This window comes from Malaclemys terrapin, chromosome 3 (genome assembly GCF_027887155.1).
Source record: "Malaclemys terrapin pileata isolate rMalTer1 chromosome 3, rMalTer1.hap1, whole genome shotgun sequence".
NCBI lineage: Eukaryota > Metazoa > Chordata > Testudines > Emydidae > Malaclemys > Malaclemys terrapin.
Window position 1 is genome coordinate 149,397,964 of NC_071507.1, and position 17,201 is coordinate 149,415,164.

Consider the following 17,201-nt stretch of genomic DNA (forward strand, 5'->3'; position numbering starts at 1 on the left):
CGTGAAAACTCCACCAATTTGAAAGTTCATATGTCAGGACAAGGAATCCATCTCCTCTTCAACATGGGGGGGGTAGGGGGGGAGGGATAGCTAAACATTGGCCTGCTAAACCCAGGGTTGTGAGTTCAATCCTTGAGGGGGCCATTTAGGGTACTGGGGTTAAAAAAATAAACACCGTCTGGGGAATTGTCCTGCTTTGATCAGGGGACTAGATGATCGCTTGAGGTCCCTTCCAACCCTGATATCCTATGATTGAATTAAGCCATTGCATCAAATTAAGTGAGAACCATCACAAAAATATAATCCAAAGAGCTCTTGGGGTTTGAGACCATATTACTTTTGAAGATGTCATCTGGAGGAGACTGATGGAATGTAACTGTTGCTACTAAATTCCTTAAATTACTCCTTAAAAATGTTTTTCCCCAGCAACATGGGTATTGTTCAATTACCAATGTTTCCCTCACCATAAATGCAGTGGGGGGTTTTATTTACAAGTTTTCAATTTTATCTTTAATATTCTGGGCTTCCTTGGGTACAAAGACCCAAATTAATGATACTCATGTCTCACCAGTCTGAACACATCTAAGAGTTAAGACACTATGGTTTCAAATTCATTATTCAGTATCCCTCAGAATTACCTATCAGGTAATACATAATGCTTTCAGACATTTATGAAGTGTCCTCAGAAAATGCTTTTCCCTTATAAAATTAATTCTATTGAAACTGTAAAGCTATAGGAAAGAGGGGGGGAAATCTGACATTAATCAATACAACCAAAATTTGTGTTTATAATTCATCCTAGATTTTGAACCATTATAAAAGCAAGCATAGGGAGAGGGAGAAAATGGAGGTGTCATCTCAAAGATAGATCCTGAGCCAGTCTCAGTTTCAATATGGGAAAAGTAACACCGCACAGAAAGACACACACATATTCAGTTACTTACTATAGATACTGCAGATACATGGAAATTTGGCAACCAGAAACTATGTGTTTCTTGCCAGTGGGAGCCAGTATTGCGGAATTAAATATTATGATCATTTTTCTTTGTACTGAGGAAGCTGAGGCAAAGGAAATGTTAAGTGAATTGCTCAAGTCAGAGACAAAGCGGAGATTAGAAATTGACTCCCACTGTTGTGCTCTATGCATAGAACTATGTGATGGTATAGTTCTTTAAGGATTCCTTAATCCCTTTCTTACCTTGCCTTTCTGGTTTAACGGTTCAATAGTTAAGCTGTCAGGGCCAATATCCACGATATTCCCCATCTGAAACCCATCAGTTGGGTGTGGAGCCCAAACAGGCTTCCCGTCCTCCATCATTGGAACTATTCACTATTCCTGTAAGGGGGGGGAAAAAAACTGTATAAAAATCTGACCAGCTGTCTACAAACTTTAATTTGTTATTTTTAATCCAAACACAGAGTATATAAAATGAGAACATGAAACACTGATTTCTAGTATTAAGTAGTTACACCCATATGTACGCCTTATTGATTAAAAAACTTTGACTGTAACCTCTGTCCAAATGCTCTTTGGAAACAGTTTTAGATTATGTCTTGAATTCAAAATGCACCATTTGTTATGCAAAAAACACAGGCATCCGAAAAGGCTAAAGATCTAAGGCCAACATTTTCCAACTTGGATTCCTAAAGTTAGGTACCTAAACAAATGCTCAGTTTACAGAGTTACTCAACACATACAACAGCAACTGAATTAAATAGAAATTTTGCCTGGATTTGGACTTTCTGAATAGGTCCAACACAATATTTTCATATACTGAATTAGTCTTCATCCTGGATAACTACTTTAATACTAGATAATCTCTATTATATAGATAAAAATCAGATTTGTGGATTCCACCGAGTCTGACAGACAGGTTCATTCCAGTTGCCAGTTTCTTCCTTTCCCCTCAACACACATTCACACATTAAAAGAGATCTGCTTCAGTCATCTCTAGAGCTTCAGGGTTTGTAAAAGTATACTTCTGGTATACGATCTACTCTTTGGCCATTATCCCAAAATAACCTGCACCAGTAATCATTAAACTGGAAACAGACTTCAAATAAACATACAAAACACCCATGAAAGGTATGAAAGTACTGTTTAAATGGAAGAATAACTCACAATTTTTTCCCTTCCCACACCCTTGAGCTAGAGCAGTGGTTTTCAACTGGGGGTCCACAGACTACGTCTAAGATTTCCAAAGGGAGAAGTCTGCACCTCCATCTGAAATTTTTAAAGCGTCCACAAATGAAAAAGATTGAAAACCACTGGGCTAGAGGAACTTCTATACCTGTTACATTCAGAGGCAGCTCTGGATAATTGTGTTATGTGCAAAAAGGAAGAAACTTATATGTAAGAGGTCCTCACCCACTGGCTAGTCAAACAGCCTAAAAGAACATATTTATGCAAACATTATTCAGCTCTAAAAGTCAATTATTTTAACTTTGAAAAAACATTTTTACAGCTTACAATCAATCACCAAATAGCTAACTGTAAAAAAATATATTCTTTTGGTTTTAATTACACTCAGTATTTGAAATTATATTCAAACGTATTTCTAAGTGTCCTCATGATATAGAAAGTTTCACCTAATTATAGCACAATAGTCTCATTTCTCAGATTCCACTACCATTAGAGGACGTACTGAAATATGATGCATCTAGGGTAGTTAAATTTGTAATATTACACTAGTGCTCAAAATGTACTGGGCATAGTAGACACACAGGAAGACATCCCTCAACTTACAACTGAAGACACAGAGCAGATGAAATAGGACGGAGGAAGTACAACATACAAAATAATCAGGGTAGCTGGTGACTGACACATTTAGTCACTTCCATGTTTTGTTTTTCTCCAAAATACTGAACCTATCCCCATCTGCCCCTCTCCCAGCCATTGTTAACGTTTCTCATTTATTCCACATCTATTTTGCTCAGTTACCAGGCTAAAAAACAAATGATTTCCCCCTAAATATGTGATATTTCTAATTGCCAGACCTGCAAACTCAACCCAGGATCTGGAAGTCAAGCTATGACCTTTCTGAATTCTAATAAAGACTGCAAGACAAAGTTTTTCTTTCAGGTATATCTGGTGCAACTCATGTTTATTGTGGTTGCAGAGGAATAACCAAGCACAATTTGAAGACAACGTTGTTGCACATACAACTGCAACTTAATTGACATCAAAGCCAGAAAAAACAATGTCAATTCATTCTCCCAGTACTGTGCTGGTTCTGCATGGCTGGCAGTAGTGAAAGTAGTGGCTTTAAAAAAAAAAAAAAAAAAAAAAAATCACACATACTAATGCAAGCAGATATGACGGAATATACACAGGAAACAGATTTGTGGAGTAAGGTGATGCTGTTTATACATAGCCTTTTCTCAAAATAGAATTCACTTTAAAATATGCATTGTTTCTCAAGGGGAAAATTATTAAAAGAGTTTCTATAAAAAAGACTGAACTCTGAGGAGTCTTATCAAGATTACGTGATATCTAACATCTAGATCTTAGAATGTGTGAGAGACAGATATTGCAACCCCATCAATATTTGTGGTGGCCCACTGTATTAAATCTACAAATAGTCTATGCAGGATTGTTCATGTATGCGGGAGGGTTACCACAGCTCCTCCAGGAACTAAAGACAGTGAATTAAGGTGAGTCACTGAGACTAAACAATTCCAGAGAGGCTCCCTTCAGAGGCTTATATATACTGATCCAACCTTGATTTTCCAGAGACTAGGAGACAAAGAAAGTGTTTTTGGCATAATAGGATGAGCTTGAACTGACTCAAGGCCTTCTTTGTGGTCCAGCAAACCATCAGGAACCTTGCAGAAGGATTGGAAAAACTTTGGCTTACTAGCACCCCACAAGACTGAGGAGTGACTCCTGGTACACTTAGCGTGTGTTTAAATCTATTTATTAGGATTTGTGTGTGTTTTCTCTGTAATGCTTTGATCTTAAGACGAAGTGTGCTTGCTTCGAAAGAGCCACGTGGTAATTTGTAACTGCTGGCGATACACCGTTCATAGCCCTCGGAGAGAGAAAGCAGTGCACAGGGGCTGACCTTTATACAGACTGGCTTGCTGGGGTATCAGGCAGGCTGTGCAGCCTTACCACCACATGTCCTAAGGGAGTGGGATAAGAGTCACACAGGTGCCAGCTGGAGACCTCAGACCTGCTTGGGAACTCCTGGAGTGGACCATGGGGTTGGAAATACACGTGCAGTTACCTTGAAACTATGACAGTGTGCATGTGGGCTTAGGGTGTATGAATCTAAAATTAAGATTAAAAAATGAAGTTATTGGGATATATACTATTGTAAAAACTGTATTGAATATAACAGAAGCCTCTAATTCTATATTCTCTCATGTTCAGAGTATAAATCTTCAACATCTATCCAGCTACAGAAAAGTTTATGTTCTACAGTCAAGTTTGGTTTATGTTTACTTGAAACCTTCAGCCACATTCCATAAAGTCCACAACACCCGATTATCCTGGTCATGTGTTGTCAGCAACATACAGTAAATCCCTTAGAACAACATCTGTATTCACTCAGACTTGGCTGCAGGCCACCCCTTATTTTTTTTTTTTTAAACTTCTGCAAATTTGATCAAATACATACCACAGTTCTATAGGTCTTTAAATACTGTGAGCCAGTCTTGTGTCAATTGTTATGACTCAAGTCCAATTGTTATGGGTGTAGCTGCTAAACATTTAAGTTTATTTATAGGCATAAGCAGACATTCATTTTCATAAGCCTATCATTTTCCTTTGAAATGCTTGCTCAGGTTGGTACTTAGTGATATGTCACACAACCATTAAAAACAGGGGAAAGCCTTGTTTTATGTGGAACATTGCCAATACTCCAGATGTAACCACGTCGCACAACAAAATACATCCTGAAATTAACATATAGTATCTCTTACCGCTACATTTTCCGTACAGTACAGTCAGGCTTCTGACAAATTGTCTCTACTTAAATTTGAAACCCAATCCCTCAAATTAGCATCTTCAGGCTTTGACTTTCTTTGTTTATCCAGGCTTTTGCCTTTTCATACTCTCTGCAGTGTGTTTCACATCTTATTGGTAAATTACTGATCAAATGTTCTGTGAACTTACAAAACCACTTCACTAACACAGTTACACTAATGATGACTAAAAACATAGTGGACAAATATTTGAGTCCTATTATCTGACCATTCAGATTATTTTTTAATTTTAATAACTACACTCACAACTATCTAAAAGCCTTTAAAGACTAAGAAACAGCATAATACCAACACCTGTGCTAATCTATTCATCTTGGGCACCTGTAATACACCCATCTCTATTAGTATCAACTCTGAATTTGTACTTCTCCAACACTTGGCACATGTCATTGAAAAAAGCAAGTTGAACAAAAAAAATTTAAACTATGCTTTTGTGGTTTTAAAATACAAAACTTTGAAATACAATCTGTATTTAATATATACAAAAATGGAGAAAAGTTATATTTAAAAAGGGACACTGTGAAAATCATATTTTTCATTGTAAAACGGTACCTGTTGTTGTTACAAGTCACCCATAACATTACTACAACAAATGTTAAACACATCCCTCTCCCCCCCGCCCGTTTTTCAATTTATTTTGTGTAGGGATACTAATTACATATAATCAGTTTCACAATTTTGCATACCCTTCCCAAGCACTACAAGCACATTGTGACAGCAGCAGCCGAACTGAAACTGAGGCCTTGTCTACACCATCAGGGTAAGTTGACCTAAGTTACGCTACTCCATGTATGTGAATAACGTAGCTGGAGTCAACATAGTTTAGGTTGATTTACTGCAGTGCCTACACCGTGCTGCGTCAATGGGAGACACTCTCCCAATGACTTATCTTATTCTTCTCGTTACAGTGGAGTACCGGAGTCGACTGGAGAGCACTCGGCGGTCGATTTAGCCGGTCTTCACTAGACCCACTAAATCAATCCCCACTTCATCGATCACAGCACTGTCGATCACCAATAAGTGTTGACTGAAAGTAAACAGATATCAAAGCAGATGTGTGCACAAAGGAAAGGGGAGATGAAGGATAGGCCCTAACATCTGTGGCACTGCTCTCAAGCTCACCCTAAAGATCTTTTTAAACAAACAAACGAGAAAAAAAAAGTAACCATCTTTTACATTTTTTTAAATTTTGGGACATAGCATTTCAAAAATAGTACTATTTGATAATGTTTTTTGTGCATGTTTCAAAAAACAATGCAAATTGATTGCCCCTTTAAGGGTGTGTTTTCACAATTAAAATGCATTACAGAATTGAGCACTAACGTACCTTTTTATTAACTGCCAAATTCTGTTTCTAAGATTTATATTAAAATTTGATTATACACACGTTCAGCAGCAATTCTGCCAATTGCACCCTCCCCCAAAGTGAAAGTTAACTTTTTAGCAATACTGACTCCTTTACTAACATTCATTCTATTAAACTGGAATCCAACTCCATATCTAACAGTTATTCTAACTAATTTAAGTAATATTTGTAATATTGTCCCCTCATTTTTCCATTACATCGACCACTTCTCGTAGTTCTACTGGGAACAGGATTCTTCACTTCCTGTCCTGAATTGCTCACATAGATGTTAAACAGAAGTAGCTATATTTCAGCAATAGGCAAAGATTTTTATACACACTTTTATTTATGATAACCTTAATTTTTTCCTTCTGTGACTGAAAACCAATTGTGTAACAAAATAGCAAGTGCTGTTTGCTTAAAACTAATACACAGAAGGTACCAGAATAAGCTCACAAGAAAATAGTTGACCTTACACATCAGAGATGACATCCAAAACGGATTCCTGCTAAATGTGGACAACCGGCAATAAGAAGCTTATGAGGCAAAAAATTCAGCATCCTCGGGCCCCAGCCTACGATGGCAAAAATGCAAACATTCACCTCAGATAAAAATAGACAGTTAAAAAGCAACAGTATTAACAGCTCTATTTCTTCCTCTCCCAGATCATGTTTCAAACATATTGATCTTTTAAAAAAAATATATTGAATTTGTAAAGTGCTAAGGAATCCCTTAGATGAAAGACTCCCCATATGTGTAAGTTACTACTAGAACCCTGTGTGGATACAAAATTTGTATCCACACCCAATCCACAAACATGATCTGTGGATATAAAGCAGATATCCAGATTTACAGGGCTCTAGATATAAAATTTGGATCCGCATCTGTCTGCGATCCTCAAATATCATTTGTGGATATCCACAGATTTGCAGAGCTCTAGTTATTACATCATCCTAGCACTTATGCATACTGAATTAAAACGTAACCATTTTTAAACTCACTTCTGATTTCCTTCATTCTCCCACTAAGTGCTCTGTCCAACTTAACCCTAGCACATGGTGAAAGTTCTACAAACTGCAACATATAGTGTTCCAATTTCTAACATGGTTATGGAAGGTCTGAGGTAGACACCCATGTGTGAAGTGATCTGTGAACTATCAGCTTACTACATCAATGCACTGTACTGATTGCTAAATTAACTAATTAAACCAAATGAAAAATAAAACTGATCTGGTTGCACTGAAGAACAGATGGTATCCCATCATAATGATTGCATCCAGATTATACACACCTGTGTATATATATATAAAAAGACACAGCAAAAAATAATGTACATGGTTACGTTTTGTTAAAGAACCTACTTTACACACATTTTATAAAACTGTACAAAAGTCTGATCTGCAATTTTCACCTGGATTAGCATGCTACAGAACTTTTGGGAAAATACTGCCAATCTCTACAACAGCCAAAATTGGGCAAATAGGTTTGTTAATGGCAATTAAATGGCATTTTTTGACCCTAGTTCCATATTCAATCGAGGACTAAAGCCTGTGTACTCTGCAGCAAACAAAATTCCATGACAACATTCAGCACTCCGTTGCAGATGACCAGAAATTCTGTAGCAGCTTCAGATAAATTAAAATGGAGGGTTTCCTTGAACTAAACATAACAACAAATAGATTCACAATGGTATACTTTGCATTATTTCATTGGTCATTAAGTCCCATTTATTTGATGCTTCCTGTACAGTTGCCAATGTGCTGAGAACTTTATAGTACTAAAAGCACTTAGCTGCATTATAGAAGTTTTTCTGTACAAACATTTGAGCATTGTTCCTTTAGAACCAGGAACTGGACCTCATTAGTCTATTTTCAATTTCCACGCATGCGCACGCATGTGTGAGTAAAGTAAACTTGATTTGTCAAATGTACAGCTTCATTGGTTCTCTTGTGTAGTCAGTCAGTTTCCACTTCTATTTGTGTAAGTCTTTCATACAACAAAAGAAGGCATTGAGAAAAATATTATTATAAAATAACAAAAAAATTACAAGAGGTTTCACAGGCAACTGTACTACCTTAAAATACCATAATTATTTGTTGTTGTTATTTTCAACGGAGTAGATTTCAAGGTGGCAGAGTCACTTTAAATTATTCCTTCTTAAACCCTGATGTCCTTGGCACTGTATACGCCAGAAAAATAAAATCAATCTGCCCAACGAAAGCCTGACATGGTTAAAAAAAAAAAAAAAAGTGATAGTGATACATAGGGAAACCCAAAGGATGGAACAGCGTGGATAGGATTTTTTTTAATTTAAAAACAAACAAAAACAGAAAACACTTCTTGCTCTTGTGATCATTATGGAAGAAGCAAGTCAGGGATTTGAATGGAGCAGAGGATGGTTACTTGGCAAATAGGTAATAGAAAGGCATTACATTCACACGGCGCAGAGTAGACAGAATCACAAAGATGAGTGCGAGAGAAGTAAACAAGCAGGCTGCAGAGAACAGCATGAAGGAAGTCAGGATGCCATAAGAAATCAAGTCTGTGATATGTTGGCCAGGACAGATTTGTTTATAGCTTTTGTTTAAAGCCTTAACCACTATACTGAGTGGTAAATTTTGGTTCCACTAGCACTGAGGCCATTCAGGGTACACTGTAAATCCCATCTTCCCCCTCCTCCTAACTGGCATTTGAAAATAAGGAGGGTGAGGAAGAATTAGCCGAACATATTATTTGTGATGTATTTTAACGTTATATCAAGAGTGCCTAGAGCATATATGGGCAGGGGGAATTTTTTAAGCACCTCTATCAATCTAAATGAATAAACTGAAGCCAATAACAGGATTTACATTATCATCAATGGGACTAGGATTGATTCTTAATACCTATAGCCTGGTAGCATTTATTTGTATCTTTAAAAAGAAAATGCAGACTACTTGGTGTACTAGCTCAAAGCAAAACCTTGCCTAAACTGCTATTACATTACAACACTTTCCCTGGCTAGCTGTAAGTACATATTACCCTGTTGCAGGAAGGGGGTAATCCTCTGTGGATAGGGAAGAAACCTACCCCTTCACCGTAAGCCACTCAGGGCAGGTCTACACTGAAACTGAATGTGTGACTGTAGCATGCGTAGACATACCTGAACTAGCTTTCATCTAGTTTGCTCCAGCACCATAATGGAGAGTGAAACCTGGGCTGTAGTACTGTAATAGTGCAGCATGGGCTTCAGCAAGCCAGCTGAGTACAAGCCCACCAGGGAGCCTGGGTACATACTTGGAGGTGACTAGCCCATAAAGTTATAGAGTTTAAGGTCAGAAGGGACAACTTGTTAATCCAGTCTGATCTTCTACATACCACAGACCCACCACCACCCACTGCACATTAAACCCAAAAAGTGAAACGAGACCAAAGTATTAGAACCTGCAGGAGACTAGACTATTATGTGTTACAGGCAGAGAATGGGAGAGACTGAAGTTCACCAGCAGCAGGGGCCCCTGCGATGGCAAGGAAATGTGTGAGAGATAGCCAGACAATCCTGGCAAGTAATCAGCACCCACACATTACAGAGAAAAGCGGGGAGGAAAACAGTCTTGCCAATCTGACCTTGGGGGAAATTTCTTCTTGATCCCTCAGTTAGACTCTGAGCATGTGAGCAAGAACCAGCCAGCCACCCACCTTAGAAAGAGAATGCTTGGTGACATTTCAGAGCCCTGGCCCACCGCATACAAAGTTTTATCTCCAACCAGGGCCATCCCTGATGTTCCAGAGGAAGGAAATATTTTAAAAACTCAGAATACATGGAGGAAAAATTACCTTCTTGACCACTGCAGGTGGCCAGCTAAAGCCCTGAAGCCTGAGTTTTGACAAGCATAAATGGGAAGTGAGCCCCAGGGCTGCTAGTCCCTGCTCCCTACCATCACAAGCTACTCCACCTTACAATCACATTCAGAAGCTTGTCCAGTTCTTGCTCAAAAATAATTAAGTTGTTTGTCCCCCATAACTCCTATTGGAAGGCTGTTCCAGACCCTCACCTCTCTGATGGTTAGAAATCTTCTACGTTCCAGCCTGAAATGATTCATGGCTAGTTTATACCCATTTGTTCTTGTGAGAATGTTGTCCTTTAGCTTACATAGCTCTTCAGCCTCCCTGGTATTTACCCCCCTAATGTATTTCTAAAGAGCAATCATATCCCCTCTCTGCCTTCTTTTTGCTAGACTAAACAAGTCAAGCTCTTTCAGTCTCCTTTCAAGACAGGCCCTCCATTCCCTTGATCATCCTAGTATCTCTTCTCTGCACCTGTACCAGTCTGAATTTATCTTTCCTCAATATGCATGACCAGAACTGTATACACTATTTCAAATGAGGTCTTACCACCGCCTTTTAGAAGGAGATTAATACTTCTATCTTTCTATATTTAAAATGCCTTGCCTAGGATCCCACAATTGCATTTGCCTTTTTTATAGCCTCATCACACTAGTGGCCCGTAGTCATCCTGTGATCGACCCACACACCCAGGTCTCTCTCCATCTCTATCTCTTCCAACTCATAAGCTCCCAGCTTACAGCAGAATTCTTATTATTAGATCCTAAGCGCATGACCTTGCCCTTTGCAGTATTTAATTCATCCTGTTTTCATCCCACTTCTGTCACCCTTCAAGGGCATCCAGATCTTCCTGTCTCAAATTCCAATCCTTCTCTGTATTGATGATGCCTCCCAACTTGGTATCATCAAAAATAATGTCATTAACACACTCCTACTTTTTGTATCAAGGTCTTTCATAAAAATATTGAATAAGATTGGTCCCACGACTAATCCTTGAGGAACTACACTAGTAATTTCCCTCCAGTCCTATAATTCACCTTTCAGCAAAACCCAGAGCCTTCTCCCCTTTAGCCACTTCCTTATCCACCTTACAGTTCTTGTATTGATCCCCATCTTTCTAATGTAACTAAATTTCCCATGTGGTACCATGTCAAATGCTGTATTGAAGTCCAAGTATATTAAATCTACTGCACTTCCCTTATCTAAAAAAAATCAGAGGAGGACATCAGGTTAGTCTGGCATGATCTGCCTTTGCTAAACTCATGTTGCATTGTCATTTACCTCCATGAATTTAATTATTCTTTCCGTCACAATTTATTCTAAAGCTTTGAATACTTTTGAGGTCAGACTAGCAGGTCTGTAATTGCCTGCATCACTTTTTTGCACTTTCTTAAATATAGGTATGATGTTAGCTATTCTCCAGTCATGTGGTACTACCTCAAATAGACAGATTAAAAATCCTTGCTACTGGACTAGCAGTATCATGTGCCAGTTCTTTCAGTATTCTGGATAGAAATTATTCCCTCACACACACTCCTTCCCCAATTTGACTATATCAAGCTCTTTAATTTTTTCTTCCACCACAGATGTGCTAATTTCCATTTATAGACACTCATTTTCATCAGAGGTACAGCCCTCATCCATATTATCATCCTTATTGAAAATTGAGGCAAAGTATTCATTTAGATTTTTGGCCACACCTAGATGATCTGTAATCTCCTTCCCTTCCACTTTGCATAATGGCCCAACCTTATCCTTTCTTATTCTCTTTTTATTTATATCACTAAAAAAACCTTGTTCTTTATTTAATTTCCTTTTAAGAGATAATTCAGCTTGACTTCTAGCATTTCCCACTTTATTCTTACTTTTTTTTTTAATCAAGAATGTAGCTTTGTTGCTGATTGAGCCTTTTTCCATTTCCTATTGGCTCATTGCTTACTACTTACAATAACCTTGTTGAGGTGGTTATTCATCCGGCTGTGGTTGGAGCCTTTCCTTACAAGTTTTTTTCCTCTGGCTTGGAATGCAAATTTCAGGTGCTTTTTGTGTAGTTGATATAAAGAAATTCCAAGCCTCCTCCACATTTAAGTCCTTGAGTTCTTCAGGTTAGTTCACTTCTTTAACTAAATCCCTTGATTTCACAAAGTCTGCAATTTTGAAATTAAAAAAAAAAACCTCGTTTTGATTATTCTTCCATTAAACCGAATTGACTCATGATCACTTGATCTAAGGTTATCTCTATAACCAGCTTTTCTCTGATGTTCAGTGCTTACCAAAACCAAGTCTAAAATTGCATCATCTCTTATTGTGACAATTCTGTTGCCACAGATTAATTATTATTGGTACCCAATTTAGCAAGATTAAAACTAGCCTGGGTATGTCTCCGCTTGCTACAATGACACCTTTGATTACAATGTAGACATACTCAGGAGCAGAGTCAATTTGTGACTGATAGTCCAGCCTCAAGAAGGGAGTATACACCACACAGCTCACTTCTCCCTACATGGGTGGCAATGGCTGATGGACCCACGCAGGTACACAGACCAAGGACCTACAGGAGTTGGTCAAGAAATAACAGTAGCTGAGTTGCTAATAGGGATAACAATAAAATTAAGTTCAAACATCCTCAAGGAAGGAAAGATACCAAAAACTAATACAGGAACACTATATTTTAGGAAGAGTTCAGTAAAGTAACTTACTCAAAAAAGGGCCTAAAATCAAAATTAAAGGAAATAAAATCCTTACATATATGGAGACTATGTAGGAAATAATAGAAGATTATCAGAAGACATACATGCCACTGAACAAAAAGAAAAGCAGGATGACAAGACCAATATAGCCCATATTCCCAACACAGGTAACTTGAACAACCACTCAAACTTTGCTAATCAGAAAGAAATCCTTGAGAATTTGAAAGTCTAATCCTAATAAAGCCAATATCAGGAACATAAATTTCTGCAACATTAAGAAGGAAATTGGGGAGGACGATGCTATGATTTTAATATAGATAACAAAAAGCAACTATATCAGAAGAAAAAAACCTGTGAATGGATTGGTGGGTCTGCTGGATCACCATACCTTTTAAAAAAGTAGCAGTTAAAGAAAATGGGGATATTTGTTTTGTCAGCGATGATTTCATTGCATCAGTCTTCCCCATGTAGAATGCTGGTGACAACACCAGAATCAGCACACACATAAGCTTGACTGATCTTGTCCACATTGAGGACAAAATTGTGTTTAGTTTCATGTTAAGTGGTGTTGGTCAATACATGTTTCTGGGGCAATGGATCAGCATTCAGGTCACACTCCCCATCAGTAACCAGCCTGAGCCAGAGAAGCTAATGATCCAATCAGCGGACTAAATTCAGAGATGAATCCTGGTCACGTGCCACTTGAAGCACGTTGTGCATATGCTAAGAACACCACATTTTTCTAACCTGACATATTTGCCCAATATAGACATAGGCCAGGAGTGGACACATGTTTCTCAAAGAATTAGAATCTGTCTCCCTGATTCCAATTCTTCAAGACTTTTTCCAGAGATGCCCCCATAACTCTCCATATCTATTTGTATTCTAAATGTAATACTCTTCTATTGTAAAGAAAGTACACCTCTACCTCGATATAACGCTGTCCTCGGGAGCCAAAAAAATCTTGCCGCGTTATAGGTGAAACCGCGTTATATCGAACTTGCTTTGATCCACTGGAGTGCGCAGCCCCCTCCCCCCCGGAGCACTGTTTTACCGCGTTATATCCAAACTCGTGTTATATCGGGTCGCGTTATATCGGGGTAGAGGTGTATATGTAATTTCACCATCCAACACATCCCATTGCCCAGCCATTGCTCATCTTCAGATAACTTAATGGAGGAACTAATTTGTTTGATGGACATTTCTTTAAAAAGAAATGTCCATCAATTTCTGTGGGCACTGGACAAAATATATAAACAATTGAAACAATTCAACACCGAAGTCTCCCCAAATCCACACACACTAGCTCTGACACACCATGTGCAGAAGCAGATTCCTGCCAAGATTTCTCAAGTGAGGAAATCCTGTCTGCAGTCCCCAGACATTCAAACAAGGGGACTACAGTATAACCATATCTATGTAGCTATAAGAGTATCTGTCATTAGCTATAATAATTGCAAAGACTTCATTGGATTAGAAGTAATTTTTCAAATAATCAGGAAACAAGCTCTTTAGTGCTTTACAGATGAGTGTCAACATCTTTGCACCTGAAAATAAAATAGGCACCCAGTGCAGTTTTTCAAGAAACTGATGTAATACATTCTCCTACAGGTACATCAAACCATAGAGTGGGAAGATGTTCTATTATATGCCATCTTTAGGTTCTTAGGAGCCTTGAACAGTCACCTGTAGAAAGCACCCAGTAATTCATGGGAAAGGTCAGAATGATGTAGCAAAGTTCACACAGAGGGGGAGGGGAACAGTTGTAAGCACCTTACCAGACTCAGATAAAAATGGTTGTTTAAAATATCTGGAAATCATCAAGCAACAGGTGAGCTCAAAAAAAAAAAAAATCCCAAATTATCAGTTTCAAAAAAATTACTGAAGAGAAAAATTTTCAGTAACTGGTGCTAATACCATCCATCATATTCTCTAGGTTCTTCCCTCAACTCATTTGCGTTATCCATACTGAACTTCAGCCAGCTAATTTTCATTCATGACCCTATCTCGGTGAGCCACTAAAGCAAAAAAATGCACAATCTGAGTTTGATACAAGACAGACCTACATGTCATCTGTGTACCAAATGCATCACAGCTCAAATTGTCTCACTATCTTCCTCGGCATACATGTTGAATAGAATCAGTGAAACCGTACAGCACAGAACTTTGAAGGCCAACAACCTATTGCCCAACGCCACTTTCTAGGATCTCTGTCAAAGGACACATGGAACTACTGAAGATCACTGGTATTTAGTTAATACTAAATTAATTAATAAATTAATAATAAATATACCTATTCAAGCAAGGGCACACAACCAAATCAACTAAACCTAGTGGTCAACAGTATCACAGGCTACTGACAGTCCTAAAAGAAACAGTATGGACATTTAACCTCTGTCCATTGCAAGGAGATCAGACACCAAAAAGGTTAGTGCAATTTCTGTCCTATACCCAGGTTGAAAATCAGAGTGGGAAGTATCAAGAAAATCAGAGGTTTCCAGATATTACCAATGTTTCTTGTCACAACCTAAAGAGAAAGTTTAAGAAAGGGACATAAACTGGTGAGATAATCAGCATCCAGAGATTATCAGGATTGATCCAATGACTGTTCCCTTGAAAGAAGCACACTGCCCTCATGTAGAGAGGCATTAATGATCTCCATTAAAGCTAGCCGGAAATTGACAAAAACTAAACTTTGACCAAAAGAACAAAACACAAAAAATTGTGAAATTTTTTTTAACACATTATTAGTTATTCTAACCAGCTCTGATCTCAAACACCACAATAACCCTCAGCTGATTATTCTACTCATGAAAAGGTATGAGTCCAATACACAGGTTGCAGGCCAAAGCTTCCCGTTACATTTAGACCACCGAAAATTGAAAGAAAACTACCATCTCTAAATATATAGCCCTGGCTCTGAAAAACCAAGCTATGAAGTCCAAGTCCAATCAATTAATCTTGTTCACAAAATTAGAAAAATTGTATTAATACCTGAATACTACCAAATAAATACAGCCCAGATTCACCACACTGTCAACCACGAAAAATAATTCTGCTGGCTGGGATTTAAGGAAGCTTTTATACTCCATTATATTAAGAAACAAGACAAGACACTTAAGATCCAGCATATTGATGACAGAAGACAAAAATTGATCATAATGTCCTAAGCTATCCTGAAAGAGGGGCATTGGCCATAAAATATTCACCAGCACATAAATATGGAGCAGTGTGCGCCCATAATTCTCCATGGGAGGACTGATGGAATACGTCTTCTATTCTGACGGCAGAAGAGAGAAGTAGTAATGTCAAAGTACAGGTGGAGGCTGGACAAAAATCACTTACAGCACCTCAGTCTCAAGGATATCCAAAATATGTCCATTTTATGTGCAAAATCTGCCTGGAACAGTCATAAGTGTTTGAACCAAGCCAGAAGAGTTGACATCTGCATGTCTGTGGAAGCATAATAAGGCTGGGCATCTCCACAGCAACAAGCAAGACAAAACCCTCTATCCATACAGACAGGGTTTTGGCCTAAGCATGGGGAGATGGACTACATGACCTTTCTAGGCCCCTTCCACCCCTAGATTTCTATGATTCTATAGCTTTCGGCAGAGGAGTAATCCTGTCTCACTGAAACAGAAACGGAACTACAGACCAGCACAATTTCCATATTAGCCACATCCTGACCGGAGCTAAACTCCCATCTATGGATCCCTTCCTGCCCTACTTGCACATAGTGGACAGTGACTTGTTTTTCTGTTTAATGCAAAATCACTTTTTGGGATACTAGATTAGTGTAGATTACTAGGGCAGGGCAGCAAACCAATATTTGGGGTGCCAAATGATTGCATTGCGGAGCTGCAAATCCCCACTCTCCCTGTTTTTGGGGACGTGGGGGAGATGAAAACATTTTCTATTCTGTGACACAAAACACGTAGGGCCAACCCTGCCTTAGAGCTTTCAGGACCTGCCATCCTATTTTAGTCACAGATTCATTTTTAAGCCACGGGCAAGTCATTGTGCCTCTGTTTCACATTTTTAGTAATATTTATGTGCCTAAAAGAATGCTATAAGGCCTAGCTAATTTGTTTAGTAGACACCATTGTGACACTCTGTACCTCAGGGGAACACCCTGCACCCCCATGTTCATCCTTATAATATGATTGTGTGGTATCCAATGCAAATTTTGTTATGTCGGGTGTCTTCAGAAGGCTCATGATGCACTGAGCATTGTTATAGTAAAGTTATAGGTTGTAATTTCATGTATATAGTTATGAGGCTGAAAATGTGTTCTTGTGGCTTAAAACAAGCCCAGGCAAAAACTCTCCAGGAGCAGAGGCCCTAGCAAA

The 17,201-nt window shown here is 38.4% G+C and overlaps 1 protein-coding gene across 10 annotated transcripts in view; it reads right to left on the minus strand.

Moving 5' to 3' along the window:
* MYO6 (myosin VI) overlaps positions 1-17,201 on the minus strand; it is a 163,209-nt gene that overhangs the window by 120,100 nt on the left and 25,908 nt on the right. For all 10 annotated transcript variants that reach the window (XM_054021868.1, XM_054021874.1, XM_054021873.1 and 7 more), the window contains one exon: positions 1,199-1,336. In XM_054021868.1, the coding sequence (XP_053877843.1) occupies positions 1,199-1,318 (120 nt within the window). In that variant the 5' untranslated portion in view covers positions 1,319-1,336. The remainder of the gene's footprint in view (positions 1-1,198; positions 1,337-17,201) is intronic.